Genomic DNA, 22,252 nt, shown 5'->3' with positions numbered 1-22,252 from the left:
CATGATTTGTCGTAAGCCTTGCCATACCTGACAAGAGTCTGAGTTCTCAAAAAAAAGGTTCAATCCTCCATCTATACTTAGCTTTCAGCAATCAAAATAAATCATACTAGGAAACTAAGTAAAACAATACAAATCATAAAGATACAATCAACAAAGTTATAGTCATAGGTTGAAAATGAGATATCATTTAATAATAGGAAAGATGGGAAGAATAATAATAATACAGCCTTACTAAATAATTTTACAATATTGTGGTAATTGGTTGGTTAGTTGAGTGATAGCATGAGGAAAAAAACTTTCATTGGGTCTATTTGTTCTGGTGTACAATACCCTATAGGCTAAAGTGACCAGACGTCCCGCTTTTGGCGGGACAGTCTCACTGTTTAGGAATTTTTCCTGCGTCCCACATTGTCTTTAAAACGTCCCACTTTTTTTGGGCGGCCAGTTTGCAGAAGTGCGCTCGCTCACTCCGGCTCCGCAGTGCCCCACCCCCTCTGCCATGATGCCCCTCACCAGCCTCGCCCTCCTGCTGCTGGGCTTGCTGCAAGTAGGCAAGCTGACCCAAGCTACCTCCATGCCCCAAACTGATGGCCCAAACCTGTCCTGATGCTGCGGGACCCACAAGTCCCGCTGCAGTCTCCCTTCAGCCCTCCAAGCCCTCCAGCACTGCCTACAAGACAGGGGCCTTGCGGACGCCATCGAAGCCACCACCCTCCGCCAGCTATATCTTCATTGGGAAGAACAGGCAATCTATTTTGAGCATTTTGAGTTTTGTCAGTCATCCGTCTCTCCCCCCCGCGCTGCCACCGCCGCCCTAACTCATGATCTGGTCACTTTATTATAGGAGTGATGGTGAATCTATGTTACGTGTGCCACAAGTGGCATCAGAAGCCCTCTCTGCAGCCACGCAAGCTATTGACCAGCTCAATTCCACTACACATGTGCAAGTGCCTCCCGTTAGCCAGCTTATTTTCAGGTCAGACTAGCTCATACTTTCTCCTCAATTTTTACAGCCCATGCCTTCCCAGATCTCTGGAGATTCCATCCCAGCACTATTTCAGCATGAAAGACTTCTCCCACTTCTCATCCCTGTTTGGGAAAAGAAGCTTTTTCCATCTCCCAGCTCTGTTTGAGAATGGGAGGCTTTTCCCCTCCCCCACCACTGTTTGGGATGTGAGGCCAAAACAGGGGGGAGTGTCACATGTGCATTTGCACTGGGTTGCATACACTTGTGCAGGGGATGGGACATGTGGGAGGGTCATTGCACTATGCATGTGGGCACTTGTGCATGTGCAATGTTGTGTGCACACACATTTTTGGCACCTGAGGGGGAAAAGGTTCACCATTTTAAGAGTGGAAGTTAAACTATGTCCATGATGTGAGGTATAAATATTATAGTATTCAAGGGAGATTCTACATATGTATGTATGTATGTATGTATGTATGTATGTATGTATGTATGTAAGGTCTCCTGCTTGCACAGGGGATTAAAATACATGACTTGCACAGTCCCTTACCACTATTTTAATCTGTTAAAAATACGTTTAAAAATGTATGCATGGATTCCCGAAGCAGCTCATGACTGTGTACAACCACATTCTGATAACTAATCTATGTATGTACAGTATGTATGTACAGTATGTATGTATATGTATGTATGTACAGTATGTATGTATGTATGTATGTATGTATGTATGTATGTATGTATGTGTATTTCACTCTTCTTTATTTCCCATCTCCCTCAGAGAGGCACTCTGGGTGGCATAGAATTTAGTCAATTAAAATTAAGCATTAAAAAGAGTTTTTTTGTTAATAAAAAAGGATAATGTGTGAAGAAAAATTGATTAACAAAATGACCTCAACAGGTGGACAACAGCTTTCTATCCTTTCTTCCCTTCAACTGGTATTTTCTTTTGTTTTCGTCTGTGTGTACAGACTCCCCTATCTTATACATGTCTTAATTCCAAAGGTTCATAACCGTGTAACAACGACAATTGCAATATGATTGGGTCTTCTCCGGGTCCCGTCAACTAAACAATGCCACTTGGCGGGACCCAGGGGAAGAGCCTTCTCTGGGGCGGCCCCGGCCCTCTGGAACCAACTCCCCCCAGAGATTAGAATTGCCCCCACCCTCCTTGCCTTTCGTAAGCTACTTAAAACCCACCTCTGCCGCCAGGCATGGGGGAACTGAGATACTCTTTCCCCCTAGGCTGTTACAATTTTATGCATGGTATGTCTGTATGTCTGTTTGGTTTTTATTATAATGGGTTTTTAATTGTTTTTAGTATTGGATTATTATTATATGCTGTCTTATTATTGCTGTTAGCCGCCCCGAGTCTTCGGAGAGGGGTGGCATAAAAATCCAATAAATAAATAAATAAATAAATAAATTAAATAAATAAATAAATGATAAACATGTTTCCTTCTGATTTTTTTCAAAATACTGCTGCAAAGAATGATACTGATTTCCGATTAAGGATAGTTATTGTTCCTTCTTCCCCAAATCTGAAGGGAATTCCAGTAGGCACTGTAAATATGATCATTAAGACATTGCATTGTATTAATATCTGCTTTGAAAGACAGACATACACATTGGTAGGATTAGTATTTCATCTGTGACACTTCATTTTCTTAACTTTAAATAAAAATTTAAGTTTAGATAATATTAATGAATGGTCAGTTCTTCAGTGGAATAGCAAAATAAGAGTTACTCTTTGATGTTTAGTTATATTCAGAACATTAGTTTTACTTTTCTCCCCAACTATGATGTCCATTTCTCCTCAGTGCACCTGCAAACTTAATAGCCCTCTTCCAATTGTTCATAAATACTATCAATCTGGAGATTTAATCATTGCAGCTATTATTTATCAGGTTCTCTTTCTTACAAATGAGATTACCTTTCAAAGCCTTCCTAAATATGATATCCTTGATCAGTATCTGTAAGTACCCTTCAAATTCTACTCCTCCTCATACTACACCTCCTCTTTCCCCCTCACTGCTACCTAAATGTATTTTCTTTCACTTTTGTGTTTAAATGTATTGGTTGCTAGTTGATTGGTATGACCTGTTCCAGTGTTAATACTTAGTCATTTTTTAAATGATTTTTTTAATTTTTAAAACAACAAAACATAACAAACATCAACACACACACACATACATACACACACAAACACATTCCCTTTTTATGACAATTGCTAGTATTCTATAATCTACATTTCCCCTAATCTTCTTTAAATATATTTATCCTTAATATCCCATTATACCTTATTTCTATATATTTTTCTTCATGCATAGTTATAGCTTTACATTATTTTGCAAACATTATCTTTTGTGCCATTTCCTTGTTCATTCCTATTTACTATTTCTAATCTCCAGCCAGTTATACCATTTATTCTATACTGCATAATAATCTGTATCTTCCTTTTCCTTTATCTCCTTCGTTAGCTTATCCCTCTATGCACAGTACAGAATATTTCTTATCAGTTCTTCCTCAGTTGGTGGGTTACGTATTGGAAGACACATTAGAAAATAGACTGAAATTGATCCAAAAAATAGAAGAATTTTGCAAGGTAGCAGGACTTAAGATCAATAAAAATAAATCCAAATTAATAACCAAAAATCTTATAAAGTGTCAAGAAATTGAATTGGAAGAGAAAATGAAAATACAAATGCCTAAGAAAATAAAATATTTAGGAATTCGGCTTAAAGCAAAGTGCTCCTCATTTAATAAGAAGGATAATCATAACAAAATATTACAGGAAATAAAAAAGGATTTAGAAAACTGGAAAAAATTGAAGATTTCACTATTAGGAAGAATCACTATGGTTAAAATGAATGCATTGGTGAAAATATTATTCTTGTTTCAAGTTATTCCAGTTAAAATAGGGAATTTTAGGCTTGTTGAAAGTAAAATAATGTTTGACTAAGCTAAATATTGCAGACGCTCTCTGGTTAATAATGAGGTTTTTTTTTCTCTTTTAGTTCATCCAAATATAAAACAGGAAATTCTCTAGTCATGATTTATGTTATCATAGGTCTAGTGTGTAAAATGAAGCTGGTTTCCTTCCCTTAGAAAATACAGATAAGATACAGATAATACTGTATGAATTTTTTTTCTCCTCAAGAATCTTCCTTCTTCTAGTTTTCTCCTCATCATTCCTATCATTCTTTTCCTCCCACTTAGGACTGTATGGCTGTAACTTGTTGCTTGTTTCCTAAGTTTTTTATCAATATTGATTGTTTCTTCATTGCTTATTTGACCCCTATGACAATCATTAGGTTTTATACCACATGACTCTTGACAAATGTATCTTTTTCTTTTATATAAACTGAGAGCATATGCACCAAGACAAATTCCTTGTGTGTCCAATCACACTTGGCCAATAAAGAATTCTATTCATCTATCTATCTATCTATCTATCTATCTATCTATCTATCTATCTATCTATCTATCTATCTAAAATATTATATTATTCTAGGTATATCTACTGTTATTCTAATGCTACTTCCTGCCTCCTATTTTTGACGCCTGCGTCTAACACCTTGAATTTACAATTTTCTTTCAAATTAATTGCTATAGCTTATCTTCCAGACATATTCATTGTCTCTTGTACTCTTAATTTTAGGCAATACTTCTACCTTTTTTCAATTTATATTTTTACTCATTTTAAAGAAATTCTGCCATTTCTAAATGCCCTAAATTTCTGATCTCTTTTTTAATTTCATATATCCCTTTCAACTTTATTATTATTTTTATTTTAACTCATTCTCCATGTTTAAACAAATTCTAATCTTATTACTACACTTCCATCCATTGGTTAATAACTTTTCCAACTTTCCAATATACAATAATATAAAAAACACCATAATATATCTAAAATCCCTACAAGAAAAAAAAATCCAATTTATAAATTATATAATCTTATGTAAAGACCTTTAAAAATTATAATTATACAAATCTTATAACATTCCAACAATTTCAGTAATTATCCAAATAGTTTTCAATATTAAATCAAATTGATAAGTTATACAAATCTTATATAGAAACAAATCTTATAAAGAAAAGTAGTAATTATTCAAATTATATATCTTTCCAACAATTCACCTATTATAGTGTAATTTATTTTCCCACTTTTCTTTATTTTTTCCCTTTCATCATCAAAATGTAATTCAAACCATCCTGTATCAATCTAACATAGAATTACTAACTTATAAAAAACCTTTTAACATAATTATGCTGATTAAATATACACATTTATAGTGTTGACATGATTGAATGTAAAGTAATAATTCTTAAAAAAAATTATTACATTGCATCATCAATCTCAAAAATTCCATCTCTTGCAGATTTTTGCCTTCCAACCCTTTCTCTTCACTTTTTCTTTTACTTTCTTTTATTTTTATGCCAATAACTTCCTTTTTTTCAATTTTTTTCTTCCTTTTGTGTATATGATTTGTGTAAGTCTGCTCTCAATTCTTCATAGTCTCTTCTCTCTACTACCCCCCCTTACTTTTTAATTGCTTCTTCTGATACCAATGTTTCCTTTTACTCTTTTCTTAACACTATAAATCCCAGTGTAATCATCAATCTGTTTTTTAATTTTCAGTCCCTTTTCATCTGTATAATCTTATTTATTTATTTATTTATTATTTATTTATTTATTATTTAGATTTGTATGCCGCCCCTCTCCGCAGACTCTCCGCAGACTCGGAAATCTTGTTTTTCACTTTCTTCATTTTCATTTTCTATCTTTGTACATTCTAAGTGTTCTTTATAACCCATCTTCATTTCTCTTTTCTTTTCATCTCTGATTTCCAAAGAGTAAGTTTTTATATTTTCACAGATACACTTTAACATCTCAGTCAATTCTTCATAGATATACATCTCCATATTGTCACGTTCACAATTCACAAAGTTCACAGATTTTTTTTACTTGCAGTTTAAGTCCATATAATCTATTTGTATTTCAGTCCAATCCAGTTCGAAATTCTCTTATTTTATATCACCAAAACAGAACACCATCAAATATAATAGCATAACCGCTTTCAAGTCCTTTCAAACACCTAATAATCTTCTTATGAACAAGGTCAGTCTCCAGCTGTTAGCAAATTCAAGCTTTTCAACAGTCTGTTGCAATGTTTTCTTTTAACCAGAAGATGGTGTTGCGAGTTTTGCAATATAACAAAACAACTCTTTTACAAAAATCCAGTTTTAAAAATTATTTTTCAGTCTCTTTAACTTCCACCAAGTCTAATTATAAAGACAGCCTCAAATTTGGACTGTTAAACTTGTTTCTTAAACTCTCTCTATGGTATTTCCAATTGCTAGATAGCTGCTCACTCCATTTTAGAGTCTCTTTTGTCTTTTTTTAAATTTTAAATTTCTTATTTTTATCATTAAATTAACCAAACACCATGAAGCTTCAGTCCTTCCTCACCTCTTTTCATCACAAATACTTAGTTCTTGTCACCCAGGCAATCCATGATTTTTTCATTTCAATTATTCTGACCATGGCCATACTAGGAAATGGCAACAGCGACAGGTTGAAAGCCCCACCCAGACCACCAGCTTGTGCCTCTCTTCCTCACCATCCCTCCAGGGCAGATATGGCCTGGTTTCAGTCTGGTTCCAGGTCTCCAATCAGCTGGGATTTGGGGTTTCCCACAGAATGCGGGACACACCTGTAACACTGCGACATTGACCATACCCTTTCTCCTGAATTTTACTTAATATAGAAAATACTGCCTCTAGAACATTATTCACATTCTTATTATAATTAAAGGTTTCAATTGTGACCCCAATCCTAACCCTCATTTCTTTCTGTCCTTTGACTCAAACTTTGCACCACTTTTGTTGCCAATCTCTGAGCTCACTTAATATTATCAATAACTTTTTTAAAACGAGGTCTTCAAAACATTATAATGTTAAGTACCTACAACTAGGTTACTATTTCCTAGTTGGTACAATCTATGGTTAATATTTATTAGTCACCAAATTCCAAAAGTCTAGAACAAATAATGGGCACCAATTTAGATCTGTATTCAAAACGCAGAATACAGAGTTAGAAGCATCCTTCAGGGACTTCTAGTTGAACTCCCTGCTCAGGCAGGAAACCTTATACCATTTCAGACAAATTCATGTCCAATCTATTCAGCTGTTGTACCATTCACATCTTCTGGAGGGAAGTCGTTCTACTTATAAATTTTTCCTTAGTTCTAGGTTGATTTTCTCATTGATTAGTTTCCTTCATTATGAATACTTATATTCTAATTAAAACAGATGTCTGATTTAAAATATAAATATATTGACATAGTTTATAACTCTCACTGAAGGTTCCTCACTCATAATTACCAGCACACTTTGGCTCTGGCATTTGCGGTAAATGAGATCAATGAATATTCTGGGATTTTATCCAATGTTAGCCTTGGTTTCCATATTGCCACTCACTATACTATGGAAAGTACAACTTATCATTTAGCAATGGAATTTCTATCTACAAAGGATAAATTTATACCCAACTACAAATGCAATGAGCAGACCAACACAGTAGCTGTCATTGGAGGACCCCAATTTGACACCTGTCGCAACATGGCAATCTCTCTATACAATTACAAATTTCCCCAGGTGAGACAAAAAAGGATCAATATGAGAAGTTCACCAGCTATTTATTATATACAAAGGGTGGTTAATGAAATGAAAATTTGAGCAAAACCATGGGTAAGAATGTCTTGAAAGTACTGTCCCATTTTGCTCAATGAGCAAAATTGCAGATATAAAGTAAAACTAATTTTAGATACCCTATTTTTGTATCCCATTCAAACCCAGAGAATGGATTAACTGAACCCACATGCATCGGTTTTTTTAATTTGTTTTTATTTTGGAAGAAATCCTTCAATCTTATGTTTTTCTGACTTTTTCCATTTAGATCACATATGGATCAACTTCATTGATGAATACAGAAACGAAAACATTTGTCAAATGGATGTTTCCAGATGAGAACCACCAATTTAAAGGAATACTGCATTTATTGTTGCATTTTGGATGGACATGGGTTGGGTTAGTTTCTTTGAATGAAGAAGATAAGGACAGGTTCATTCAAAAGAGACTCTCTACATTTTCAGTAAGAGGAATCTGCTTTGACTTTATAGAACGTCTTCCCCAGATGATATATGGTAATGCAGCAATTGAATGGATAGAAAATGCAGGTAAAATATTCAAAGTGATCATGGAAAGTACAGTCATTGCGGTGATCTTAAGTGCTGAAATTATAGGTTTCGTGCCTTTGAGACTAATGATCTACTTTTTCAACTATGACAATATTCCAAATGAGAGGATGGCCAAAGTTTGGATCATGACAGCCCAGATGGAATTCACAACCCTTCTAATGCAAAGGCCATTACCCATTGATTTTCTTCATGGTGCACTTTCTTTTGCAATTCACTCAAAGGAGCTGAGAGGATTCCAACAATTTATGCAGAAGAGAAACCCAAACTTAGAAAAAAATGATGGGTTTATTAGGGATTTCTGGAAAGATGCATTTGAATGCTCATTCTCCAATGATATTACAGATGGGAATGCTGAAAGGATCTGCACTGGAGAAGAGAAGCTGGAGACTCTTCCTAATTCTGTTTTTGATCTCTCTATGAATGGACATAGTTACAGCATCTACAATGCAGCCTATGTGGTGGCACATGCTCTGAAGGCCATTCGATCTACCCGGCTGAAATGGGGTCAAAAAATGGATGAGAAGAGATGGAAGCTCTTTCTCCAATCACCCTGGCAAGTAAGGTTGGCTAATACAAAATTCTGCGAAAGCATCGTATATCAGAACAGGAGTAGTTGATATTTTCATATAAAATAAAATTTAAAAAATGAAAAAGTGGAGTATAAATATAAGGCTCAAATATATATAAGTATAAAAAATATGTAACAAACAAATTTGATTTTATCTCTAAAATGGTATGTACAGCGTCTTATTCAATCCATTATATTTGACATGTTTTATAAGTAGAAATTTGAAAACTGCTTTCCTTTTGAATAGCATTATTATTCCTCACCAGCTTAATTTATGAGTTACTAAAATTCAAAGGTACCAAATTACATATTCAAAAGGTAAGGATACTTCATGTTACTTTATGTTACTTCCAATGAATAACAAAGTTTACAATGAATTGCTTTCGTGGACACCCAAGTTGTGGACCCTTTCTCAGGGGGTCAAAAGTCCCCCCCCCCCGAGTGATGGATGGAGAGATGGAATTGTCCTTGGGAGGCAAACCCACAGCCACTTCATCTTGTCAGGGTTGAGTCTGAGCTTGTTAACACCCATCCAAACCCTAACAGCCTCCAGACACTGGCACATTACTTCCATTTTGAGTGGATATGGGGTGGAGATGTATAACTGAGTATCATCAGCATACTGACAGTAACTCACCCCATATTATCGGATGATCTCACTCAGCATTTTCATGTAGATATTGAACAGCAGCTGGGAGAGGACCAACCCCTGAAGAATCCACAAAGGAGGGATCTAGGAGTTGACCTCTGATCTCCTGTAAACACTGACTGCAACTGACCAGAGAGGTAGGAGGTGAACCATCATAAAATAGTGCCTCCCCCACGACCTGATGCTTGGATGGCACGCTTTCCTTTGGTATGATAAAGAAAAAACACATTCTTATTTCAAAAGACATACAATAAGAAAGTATTTATTAGAAGTATGGAAAGACATTAAGAAAGATCACTTTTTAAATGTACCAGATTGGATATCCCCACTAGAGGCGATATCTCATCCTAATTTGATATCGGATAGGAAGATACCAAAGTATAAACAATTACTTGATGAACAAATGAATTTAAAAACAAGAGATAAATTGCAAGAAGTGTTTAAAATAGATTGGTGGCAATATATACAGATAAAGTCAAAGTTTCAAAAAGATAGCAAAATATATATATTTAACAAGAGTAAAAACTTTTTGAGTAGTTTATTGACCACAAACTCAAAGAAATTAATAGGGAAAGCATATAAATATATGATTGAACACAAAAATATAGACTTGACTCTTAAAGATAATATGATAACTTGGTATAAAAACTTCGGCAAAGAGTTTGATCTAGAGACGTGGGAGAAAGTTTGGATAACAAATTGGAAGATGGCAAATTCTGTCTCTTTAAAAGAAAACCAAATTAAGATGTTTTACTGATGGCACCTCCCACCGAATAGAATTGCTAAGATGTACCCAAACATCTCCACAAATTGTTGGAAATGTAAAAATGAAATAGGCTCCTACTATCATCAATGGTGGACCTGTAATAAAGTTCTGACATATTGGAGAATGATAGAAAAAATTATAAAAGAGATTACATTACATGAAATAGAAAAATCCCCTGAATTTTATCTCTTATGTATAGCCAAACAGAAATATAAAAAAGATATTTTCTATCTGGTTGTACATATCCTAACAGCGGCCAGGATAGTTTATGCACAAAATTGGAAGGGGGAAGATGTCCCCAAAAAAGAGGATGTAGTTAAAAAAAAATTGGATTGTGCAGAGATGGATATGATGACAAGAAGGCTGAATGATCAAGAAGAATCTGACTTTATTATTTGGGATAAAGTTTATACATGGATAGATAAGAATAAAGTTGAAAATAAGGTTATGAAAACTGTATGAATGTAATCAAATGTTATTGATATTTTTTGTTGTTGGTATTGTTGTTGGGTTTTTTTTAATCAATTTAACTCTATGTTTATTAGAATATGTAAACAAAATTCTTCTTTTCAATTAGAATATTAGTTTGACTTAATGATTTAAGATTTTATCCTTTTTTCTGTATTAAAAATTGACTTCAAGAAAAGAGGGGTAATTGTAACCCCTATTATGTGTTTAAATGTTTGTAAGTTTGTATGTCCTTTATTGAAAATTAATAAAGTTTTGGAAAAAAAAAATAGTGCCTCCCACTCCTAACATCGCCAGCTGGAGCAGAAGGATACCATGGTCAATGATATCAAAAACTGCAGAGAGGTCAAAAAGCACCAAGATAGAGGATTGACCCCTATCCTGGGCCCACCAGAAATTATCCATCAGTACAACCAAAGCAGTTTCTGTGCTGTAGCTGGGCCTGAAACTGGACTATTGAGGGCCCAGATAATGAGTTTCATCTAAGGACCATTAGAGATGGAGTGCCACCACCTTCTCAACAAACCTTCCTATAAAGGGAAAGTTGGAGACAGGATGATAGTTGTTTAAAATAGCTGGATCCAGGGAAAGCTTCTTGAGGAGAGGATACACAACTTCCTCCTTGCAGGGAGCCAGAAAGGACCCCTCCCTCAGAGAAGCATTGACAATTACTTGGACCAGGCACCATGTCCCTCCCTGCTGGCTGAAATTTGCCAGGAGGGACACAGATCCAACAAACAGGTGGCAGAGCTCACAGTTCCCATGGCCTTGTCCACTTCATCAGGCATCACCAAGTCAAACTCCTCCAACATAACACTACTTAGACGGGCCCCTGTCACCTCAAATGACTCATTGTCAGCTGATACTGCATTCCAATTGGAGTCAAGGTCTGTCTGGATCTGAATTATTTTATCTGTGAAAAACCTATTAAAGTCCTCAGCACTACCCTGCAAGGGCCGTCAACCCTCCGACTGTTCAGAGAGGGACGGCAGAGAAGTCCAATAAACAAATAGTTAAATAAATACCGGCACTTAAGGTGTGATTTATAATCTATAACATATAATCTGTGTGTGTGTGTTCTGCTTGGCCGGCTAGCCATCTAATTAAGCAGTGTACAAACACACACACACACTGAAGCTTGCAAAAGGCAAAGTTCTTTTCATGCACAAAATTGGCTTAGAGCCATAGCAACTGCAAAGGAATGTTGGTTTACGATCCAAAGGTCAGGGTTAATGGCTAAAGCCAGCAACAAGAGTCTCTCTGGCTTGCTTCTGCCAATTACTCATTTACTCACTTGGTCAGAATTCCAAAGTTGTCCAAAGTAAAGGCTATACCATGAAGCGTCAATGTCTCTGTTTCTCTCAAATCGGAACGATACCCACACCACCTTTCACAGGCCGTTCCCTTTTTAAACCTGCTGCATCTTCCTTGATTGCTGACAGCTATGCCTTAGAATCTCCGTCTGTTTCTGCAAAGCTGCTCCTCGTGTCCCAGCATTCTGCACATCCTGACATTGAGGATGGGGTCATCCATCACCTCCTCCTCATATGACCCAGATGAGGCTCTGACTGGAGATCCTACAGGCTCTGCAGGCCTCTCTGCCTCTCTAGCACCTTCCACATCCGCCTCTCCTTCCTCCTCACTGTCTGACTCCTCATTAAGCCAGACAGGTCTTCTTGGCATATTCGGGTTTCTTCCCATGTAAATTTCAGAGATTTCTGGTGATGTTTAGACAAGATCCCACTCATCATCTTCAGGCTGGTGCTTTTGTCCTTGTGCTAGGGCAAACTGAAAAATCTAAGAAAACACACACACACACACACACACATACCAGGGTGATTCGACACAAAAATATGTAACCCTTCCCTGGTACAGAGCTGAAAGGAATTGGATACTGTAGCCTAGAGGATAATTCTCTGCCTTACAAGGTAAAGGTTGCAGGTTCAAGTCCCAGTGAGGGTATGGCTAGCTGATGAGGCCAAAATAAGGCCAAAATATATTTATCCTAGTCTCCCTTAATTTTCAAATTCAGCAAAAACATGTGACACACATATAGAAACACATGTATACACACACACACACGCACACACACGCACGCACACACACATATGCACACCAGTTTTGAAATGAGCCAGGGTGGCGCAGCAGGTAGAGTGCTGTACTGCAGGCCACTGAAGCTGACTGTAAATCTGTAGGTCAGCGGTTCAAATCTCATCACTGGCTCAAGGTTGACTCAGCCTTCCATCTTCCGAGGTGGGTAAAATGAGGACCCGGATTGTGGGGGCAATAGGCTGGCTCTGTTAAGAAGTGCTATTGCTAACATGTTGTAAGCCGCCCTGAGTCTAAGGAGAAGGGCGGCATAAAAATCGAATAAATAAATAAATAAATAAATAAACAAACAAGCAAACAAACAGACAGACAGACAGACAGACAGACAAACAAACAAACAAACAAATAAATAAATAAATAAATAAATAAATAAAATGAATAGTGGGGACCAAGGTAAAATGAAACAGCTTACTTTTTTAAGCCTATGTCAAATTAAAAGAAACAAATTGAATTTTTTTTGCATCTCCTTCAAAGGTTCCTGATAACTTTCCTGCTTCTCTCTCTCTCTCTCTCTCTCTCTGACTTCCTTTAGCTCCACCGTTTTTTGCAACATGTCTCTTTTAATAACAGTGCTGGAGAACGAGTTTCTTTTGGCCCCAATGGGGAATTAGAAACTGGATTTGATATTCTTAATTGGGTCACATTTCCAAACAAGTCTTTTTTTAAAATCCAACTTGGAAAGATTGACCCCCTGGCTCCCCCAGACAAGTTCCTCACCATTTCTGTCAAGGAAGCTATTTGGCCTCTCACATTTAATCAGGTTTGTCTGAATTTTCACTTTTCCTGAAATTATTATCCATGAATTGATATAATAAATGATTAAATAATCCCAATCGCAGCAACCCTTGGAGTAAGCAATCAATTAGCAGTCTGTAATGTTATTCATTGTTGATAGTTCTTGACTTATAACAGTTCACTTATTGACTGTTTGAAATTATAATACTGAAAAACTGAAAAATATGATGTTTAACTGCTTTTCACACTAATAACCATTGCGGTACCCGCATCGTCATGTGATCCAAATTCTGATGCTTAGCAACTGACTGGTATTTATGACAGTTGCAGTGCCCTAGAATCATGTGATCACCTTTTCCCAGTAATTGGGGAAACCAGATTCTATTAACAACAGGGTTACTAATGTAAGAACTGCGGAGATTCACTTAACAACTTTGGTGAGAAAGATTATAAAATGCAGCAAAACTCACTTAACAATTGTCTCTGTCAATACTGAAGTGAGCCTGCCTGAAGCAATTTTTACGGCTTTATGAGTGCCATTAGAGGGGAGGGGAGAGGAAAGAATTTGGGTTTTCTAGGAATCTACCTGTATTGGAGTTCAGCTTTCTATGAGTGCATTACTTAGAGCACTGACATTTTCACTTAACAACATATTTTTTTGCTCAATTGTGGTTGTAAATCGAGCATTATGCTGCCCATCTTTAGGTAGTTGGTAACTGTAAAAACAAGGTAAAACTGTCTTAATATGCAAGATTTATTTCTAACTGCATTTTCACATATTTTAAGAGATTTATATACAGTACTTTAAGATAAATAAGTTTGTAAGGTTTTTGGGGGGTGGACCTAATATTTGTATTTGTATTGTATTTGTATTTATTAGACTTGGGGCGGCTAACAACAGTAAAAAAGACAATGTGAAAAAAATCTAATATTAAAAATAATCTAAAAACCCCCAATTTAAAGAACCAATCATACCAACAAGCATACCATGTATAAATTCTATAAGCCTAGAGGGAAGGGAAAATTTCAATTCCCCCATGCCTGATGACAGAGGTGGGTTTTAAGGAGCTTGCAAAAGGCAAGGAGGGTGGGGGCAACTCTGATATCTGGGGGGAGCTGGTTCCAGAGGGTTGGGGCCGCCACAGAGAAGGTTCTTCTTCTGGGTCCCGCCCAATGGCATTGTTTAGTTGACGGGACCCGGAGAAGGCCAACTCTGTGGGACCTAACTGGTCGCTGGGATTCCTGCGGCAGAAGGCTATTACTCCTATTCTAAAAATAAGCCCAGAATATGGGCATGGCCAGCCTGAGGGGTGGTGCGAGTGTGCAGGGGTAACTCTCCAGCTGAGGCCCACTGATCCCTTGGGGCAATGGAAATACCACTTTTTCCCTTTCTCTTTCTGGGCATAGAGTTTTGTCTTGTTGAGCCACTTCCCTGAAAGCTTTGATTTTTCCATGTTTTTGTCAGGTGAATGGGATGCTCAGTAAATGGGAAGATAATGGGTAGGAGGGGTTTTCCCACCTATCATCTATTCCTCAAGCTCAGCACAGACTTGGCTGGCAAGTCAATCCCCCCTCCCCATTTTCCTACCATTTTCCAAAAAGCCTCCATTTCTAACACTAAAGTTTCAGAATGGAGGTGACAGTGTGTCCACATACATTCAGCTCTCTGAGTCTGGCCTGTTGCACCTCAAAAAAAAAACCTAAGACCACTTAAAATAAACACAAGTACGTATTTTCAGAGCTAAAAGAAAATAAGACTCAGTCTTATTTTCTAAGAAACACAAATAAGATACAAAATTCATTACCAAAGAGGATGCATCTAATTTTTTCCCCTAAAAAATAAATTAAAAACTAATCAGTGAAGGAAGGAATATAGATATTGGATTTGATTTGACACAAATCAAAAATAAGACCTCAAGGGGGCATATATAGAGGGATTCAGAGTTGAAGATTTTTCCACCTTGCCTCAAAGAGAACTTTGAATGATCAACCAATTAATATAATAAATATGAAATAAGTAATTGTACATTTAGTAGTGAATTTAACCAGGAATAAAACTGGAAATTGCAATACCAATGTTTGGATTATATATGAAGAGTTTGCACATGTGTAATTGATGAAAAGAACAATCCACCAAAAAAATAAATAATGTCTGTGAATTCTGGTTTTATTTATGAACAGGGATTACCACTTTCCATCTGTAACAAAGAGTGTTCTCTTGGCCATAGCAAGATAAAAGTGGAAGGGAAATTATCCTGCTGCTACGACTGTAAAATATGTCCAGAAGGGAAAGTAGCTGACCAATTAGGTAAGCAAATGATTATATTAAATGTTAATTATTAAATTAATAATTATAAATGGGGGTTTATTTTTAATAAATAAATATTTTTTAATAAATATTATGTTGATTGAAAATATTGAGCCTGACAACATATTGAAATATTTGATTTTTTAAAATTCTTAAGTGAGCTATTTGGTGATAAATCCAATTAATTCATTCTAAATTGGAGCATTATTAGATTTGAATTATTCCTTCTTTTGTTTTCTTGAAAAATTATAAGTTTTTTTCCCCAGAAACCTTTGTCATTACTTTTTGGAAGTAAAGGCAATTTTGTATTGGTGATTTTTCCATAGTTTTCACTTGTTTTTACTTCGTATTCTACCCAATGATAGATAGATAGATAGATAGATAGATAGATAGATAGATAGATAGATAGATAAGAACAAAGAGGAGTGGCACCACGAGCAGGCCCCTTATATAGGGGCCTCCCCGGCCGCTCCTCGACCAATCGGTGCCAGGCGCACCACAATGATGCTGCCGCGGCCCCCGTCAATGACGTGGGGCCGCTTGCTCTGCCCCCAAGATGGCGGCCTCCTTCCCCACCCACACCGCAAACCTTGCCGGCCCAGTAAGAGGCCAACGGTCCTTGTCATTACTTTTTGGAAGTAAAGGCAATTTTGTATTAGTGATTTTTCCATAGTTTTCACTTGTTTTTACTTCCTATTCTACCCAATGATAGATAGATAGATAGATAGATAGATAGATAGATAGATAGATAGATAGATAGATAGATTCATTCATTCATTCATTCATTCATTCATTCATTCATTCTGGAATGTATATGGTTGCCTATCTCATATAATAAATCTTGGTGGCTTAGCACAATCTTTGGAAAGACAAATAATAATTTTAAAAATCACAAATCATATTAGACAAATCAGGTTCCTGAGTCAATTCCCATTCTAGCCTTACACTTTAAATGAATGAGGTCTTCCCAGCATGCTACAAGAATAAAGGGATAGGGAACGCATATAAAGCAGATGGAAAAGAATTGGAAAAGGCTGGACACCAGATACAACTCTGAACTCTCAAATGATAACAAAAGATCTGGAGCATCACCACCTATTGGACATATTTAGAGAGACAGATACCATTGAAGAAAGGTGATCTCACATATAATTTGGCCCAGAGATATCCAGGGATTTAATGGTGATAACCAAAACCTAGAATTGCATAGAGTTAACAACCAGGAAGGAGGAACAGAAATAGTTAACTTCATGTCCACTGCATTGCAGACCAAATTATGTATTTGAAGTGGAGAGCTGTGATGATCCAGTAGTTAGATATCTGAGCTTTTGAAATGGTCCTCGAGGCTGGCACAAAGGTCATTCCAGTAATCAAATTGAGATCAAGAATATAATAGAATAAAATTCATTATTGCCAAGTGTGATGGAATTTGTCTTTGGTGCATATGCTCTCAGTGTACATAAAAGAAAAGATATATTTGTCAAGAATCGTAAGGTAGAACACTTAATGATTGTTGTATGGTACAAATAAGCAATCAGGAATCAATCAATATTAATATAAATCATAAGGATACCAGCAAGAAGTTACAGTCATTCAATCATAAGTGGGAGGAGATGGTTGATAGGAATAATGAGAAGATTAATTGTTATAGTAATGCAGGCTTAGTGAATATTTTGACTGTTGGGAGAGAATTATTTGTTGAGCAGAGTGATGGCATTCGGGGGAAAACTGTTCTTGTGTCTAGTTGTCTTGGTGTGCAGTATAGGAGTTGAAACAATTTATGCCCAGGATCCAAGTTATCAGTAAATATTTTCATGTCCCTCTTTTTGACTCGTGCAGTATACAGGTCCTCAGTGGAAGGCAGGTTGGCAGTAATTGTTTTTTTCTGCAGTTCTGATTATCCTCTGAAGTCTCTGTCTGTCTTGTTGGGTTGCAGAACTGAACCAGACAGTTACAAAGAAGCAGATGACAATAATTCCTTGTTGGAACTGTATCAGCAACTCCTTGGGCAGTTTGAGCTTCCTCAGTTGGCACAGAAAGTCTACCACCATTTCTACATTTTTGAGTATGTTCAATTCCAAATTGTTCTGATTGCACCATGAGACAAGCTGTTCAACCTCCCGTCTGTATGTGGTTTCATTATTGTCCCTAATGAAGCCAATCACTGCTGTATCATCTGCAAACTTCAGTATTAACAGATGGATTGTTTGAGATGCACTCATTGATATATAGAAAGAAGAGAAGTGGTGAGAATATACAACCTTGGGGGTGGTGGGGTGGGCTAATTGTGCAGTTACCTGATGTGATTTTCCCTAGCTGGTTACAATTGTGTTCAAGTACCGCTAGCTGATTTAGTTTAATTAGAAGAATTCTGGTATGATGTTATTGAATCCTGAATTAAAGTCTACAAAAAGACCCTTGCGTATGTGTTTGGGGATTCAAGATGTTGTAGAATGTAGTGCAGAACCATATTAACAGTATCATCTTTCGATCTATTTGCTAGGTATGCAAATTACAGGAGGTCTAACAGAAGAGCCATGATAGTTTTCAAGTGGGACATCACTAGCCTTTTAAAGGTTTTCATAACTACAAATGTTAGAGGAACTGGTGTGTAGTCATTCAGTTGTTTGATGGATGGCTTCTTCGGTACTGCAATGATAGTGGAGCATTTAAAGCAATAAGGAACATGGTGATTTGTTGAAGATTTGGGTGAAGATGGGGTCCAATTGGTCAGCACAGACTTTTAAGCAAGCAGGAGTTATCTTGTCTGGGCCTGGTGCTTTTCCTAGCTTCTGTCTGTTTGTAAAATAGATGTACCCAGTGGGATGGGGTCAGCTGTAGGAGGCTTGACTATTGTTGGTGTGTTTGGGATGAACAACTTTAGGTGGCTGTAGCTTCCTTTCAAACCAGAAATAGAAAATCTTGGGTCATCTGCCAGTTGCTGATTTCCTTCAGCTTGAGAAAGTGGTTTGCTGTAATAGGTGATGTTTCTAAGAGTTTCCCACATGTTTGTTGGTTCATTTGTTTTGAACTAATTCCTTAGCTTTTCAAAATAGCTTCTTTTTGCTGCTCTGATCTCTATTGTTAATATATTTGGCCTGATTGTACAGCATTCTATCACCTTTTCTGTAGGCTTCCTCTTTGGAATTATGTAACTGCTTAAGTTTAGGTGTGGAACCAAGGTTTATTATTATTGTATATTTGTAAGTTCCTGGTCAGTACACATAGGTCTTCACAGAAACTGACATATGATGTAACGGTATCTGTGAGTTCATCCAGGTCTGCAGAAGTACCTTCAAAAATATTCTAATCTGTGCAGTCAAAGCAAGCCTGTAGCTTTAACTTTGCCTCTTCAGTCCAAGTCCTCACTTATTTCATTGTTGGTTGGTGGCTTTAAATTTTTGTCTGTGAGCAGTTGCAAGGTGAATCATGCAATCAGACTGGCCCATAGCTGCTCATGATAAAGACTGATAAGCATCTTTTAGTGATATGTAGCAGTGGTCTAAAATATTGTTGCCTCTGGTGAGAAAATTGATATGCTGAAAGTATTTTGGAAGCTTTTTCCTTAAGTTACCTTTGTTAAAATCATCTAGAATAATGGCCAGTGAATCTGGGTATCTGGCTTCAGCTTCCATAGTCTGATAAGCTAGAGTTCATAAAGCCTTCTTTACACTCTAATTGAAGATATACACAGCAATTAGTAGCAATGATGTGAACTCATGAAGAGAATAAAAAGGCTTGCAGTTGATAAGTATTCTTAAGTTTTCATCACAGAATTTGTGTATTATAGTTACGTCCTGAGACCAGCTGTTGAAATACAAACAAAACACACATACACACACACATGCCTCCTCCAACTTTTTCCCTTGATAATTCTACAATCTTTTTTGCTCTAAGTATCTGAAACCCTGGTATATGCATGCCATTGTCATCAATTTCCTCATGTAGCCAGGATTCAATAAAGCATAGGGCAGTTGCATGTGTTTAAAAGGAATATTTCATCCATCTAATTAGCCAGTAAGAAAGTAAGAAAGATTCATAAGAAAGATTGAAGGAAACATGATTTTAAAAATTCCCTTATTCCTTAATCTATTTTAAATTCCTGTGCTTTTACCTCTTCATCTCTGTTGTCTGCATTTGCTTTTGGTGATCCATAGTTCCAAGGAATTAGCTTTCTCCTGTGTTAGAATCTATTCTGTGTTTGTAAAGATAGGTAGGAGAAAGGTTACCGAGAGCTGTTCTTTAAAGAAATGTTCCTTCTTAGCAGATGATCTTGCGAATATGAAATCTGTAGAGAATTGCAGAGAATAATAGAAAATAAAATTAAGTCTAATTAATTAGTCTAATTAAGTCTACAAAATACTGTAAAATCAGCGCAAATGAAAATGAAATGAAAATGCTTCAATAGAATAATGCTTCTATGAATGATTTCTTTTTCAGACTTGGATGACTGTTTCCCTTGTCCAGAGAATCAATTTCCCAACAAGTATAAAGATAGTTGCCTTCCAAAAAGTACAACTTACTTAACTTATCAAGAACCTTTGGCGATTTCTTTGGCAGTGATTGCAGTCTCCTTTTCTGCCATCTCAGCTGTGGTGCTCGGGATATTCATGAAATATCAGGACACACCTATTGTGAAAGCCAATAATAGGAACCTGACTTATAGCCTTCTTGTTGCTCTCCTGTTCGCTTTCCTTTGCAGCTTGCTCTTCATTGGGCAGCCTGACCAAGTAAAATGTCTCTTGCGACAAACTGCTTTTGCCATCATTTTCTCTGTAGCTCTTTCTTGTATATTGGGGAAAACAATAATAGTGGTCCTTGCTTTCAGGGCCACGAAACCTGGCTCCAAAATGAGAAAATGGGTGGGAAAAGGGCTGGCTGTCTCTATTGTCACATCTTGCTCCCTGACACAATTCTGCATTTGTGTGGTGTGGCTTATAATTTCTCCTCCTTTCCCAGATTCCGACATGCACTCCATGGCTGAAGAAATTGTTCTACAATGTAATGAAGGTTCCACCACAATGTTTTATGTTGACCTTGGCTTTTTGGGGTTCTTGACTGTTGTCAGTTTCACTGTGGCCTTCCTAGCTCGGAATTTGCCTGACACCTTTAATGAAGCCAAATTTATCACCTTCAGCATGTTAATCTTTTGCAGTGTCTGGTTATCATTTGTTCCTACTTATTTGAGTACCAAGGGAAAATACATGGTTGCTGTGGAGATCTTCTCCATTTTAGCTTCAGCAGCTGGATTACTGGGTTGCATATTTTCTCCCAAATGCTATATCATTCTTCTGAGACCCAATCTGAATAAGAAGGAGCAACTAATGAAAAAATGAAGCTGATATTAACACCAGACCCTTTGAATGTAATCTAATTAGTTGCTTTCAGCATATAATCCCCCCTCAATTTGAGGTTCTGCCTTCTTTCTTCCATCACCATCAATAGAACTTATAAAGCAAAATTTCTCTGAAGTTTACTTCAGAACCTAAAACAGTTTTCTTAATCTTTTCTTTGAAATGTTAGATAATGATTCTGAGTCCTAAACAATATAGTAGGAACAGTTAATAAAGAAGAAGATATGGCTTTGATCGGCATGATATAAAAATATGTTGAGTTTCCCAAAAGAAATACAGAGAAAAGCCACAAAGGTGATTAGGGGACCTAAACTGAAACCTAATCTAAATAAGAAGGAGCAACTAATGAAAAAAATGAAACTGATTTTAACATCAGTCCCTTTGGATGTAAACTAGTGAATAGTTTTCAGCACCAATTTGAGGTTAGGGGACTGAAAGCTAAAACAAGAATGATTACTGGGATTGGGCATGTCTAGTTTAATGAAAAAAAGACTAGGAGTGACATAGTAAAAATCTTCCAATATCGAAGGAGCTGTCTTAGATGAAAGAGGAGATCAACCTATTCCCTGAAGCATCTGGAGGCAGGAGGAGTAATAAGGGATGCAAATTAATCAAGGAAAGAAGCAACCTAGAACTAAAAATCACTACCAGTTAGAACAATTAAACAAAGACTTGATTTATTAAATTGTTGGTACTCCAATACTGGGGGGGGGGGGTTTGTTAGGAAGGGATAGGACATTCATATTAAATAGTAGGAGATATAATATTACTAGATCTCAAAGTCCCTTCCAACTTTCTTATTCTTTTATTCTGTTATATGAAAAATATTTTAGTGATACAATGTGTATTATGGTATAAATGAATGGGTTTAAATCCTGCAGCCCATGAGCCCATGAGCAAAAAGCTCCCCTCCCTGCCAAAAAGAAAGAAAATGTTTATTTTACATAACTTACAACATTAAAGCATCTCTGATACATGTGAAGCCAAGTGTTTATTATCCTTTTATGTGTTTGGAGGGGTTGGGAGTGGGAGGCACTGTTCTTCAGTGGTTCTCCTCCTACCTCTCTGG

At 36.7% G+C, this 22,252-nt stretch overlaps 1 protein-coding gene across 1 annotated transcript; it reads left to right on the top strand.

Moving 5' to 3' along the window:
• Window positions 1-1,694: 1,694 nt before the first annotated feature.
• Window positions 1,695-21,165, top strand: LOC139153638 (vomeronasal type-2 receptor 26-like). The gene is made up of 6 exons (XM_070727834.1): window positions 1,695-1,708; window positions 7,333-7,624; window positions 7,926-8,783; window positions 13,319-13,546; window positions 15,703-15,829; window positions 20,270-21,165. Exons 1-6 carry the CDS (start codon window positions 1,695-1,697, stop codon window positions 21,163-21,165), a joined length of 2,415 nt encoding a protein of 804 aa, XP_070583935.1.
• The last annotated feature ends 1,087 nt before the right edge of the window (window positions 21,166-22,252 follow it).

This window comes from Erythrolamprus reginae, chromosome Z (genome assembly GCF_031021105.1).
Source record: "Erythrolamprus reginae isolate rEryReg1 chromosome Z, rEryReg1.hap1, whole genome shotgun sequence".
In the NCBI taxonomy this organism is placed as follows: Eukaryota; Metazoa; Chordata; class Lepidosauria; order Squamata; family Dipsadidae; genus Erythrolamprus; species Erythrolamprus reginae.
Note: the sequence above shows the minus strand (reverse complement) of the source record. Positions and strands in the feature narration are given on the sequence as shown.

Excerpts from the sequence above, each read along its gene's own strand:
- LOC139153638 (XM_070727834.1), top strand. Across the intron at positions 8,784-13,318 it reads TTCTCCAATCACCCTGGCAA|CTCCACCGTTTTTTGCAACA; the intron begins GTAAGGTTGGCT and ends GACTTCCTTTAG. Across the intron at positions 13,547-15,702 it reads GGCCTCTCACATTTAATCAG|GGATTACCACTTTCCATCTG; the intron begins GTTTGTCTGAAT and ends ATTTATGAACAG.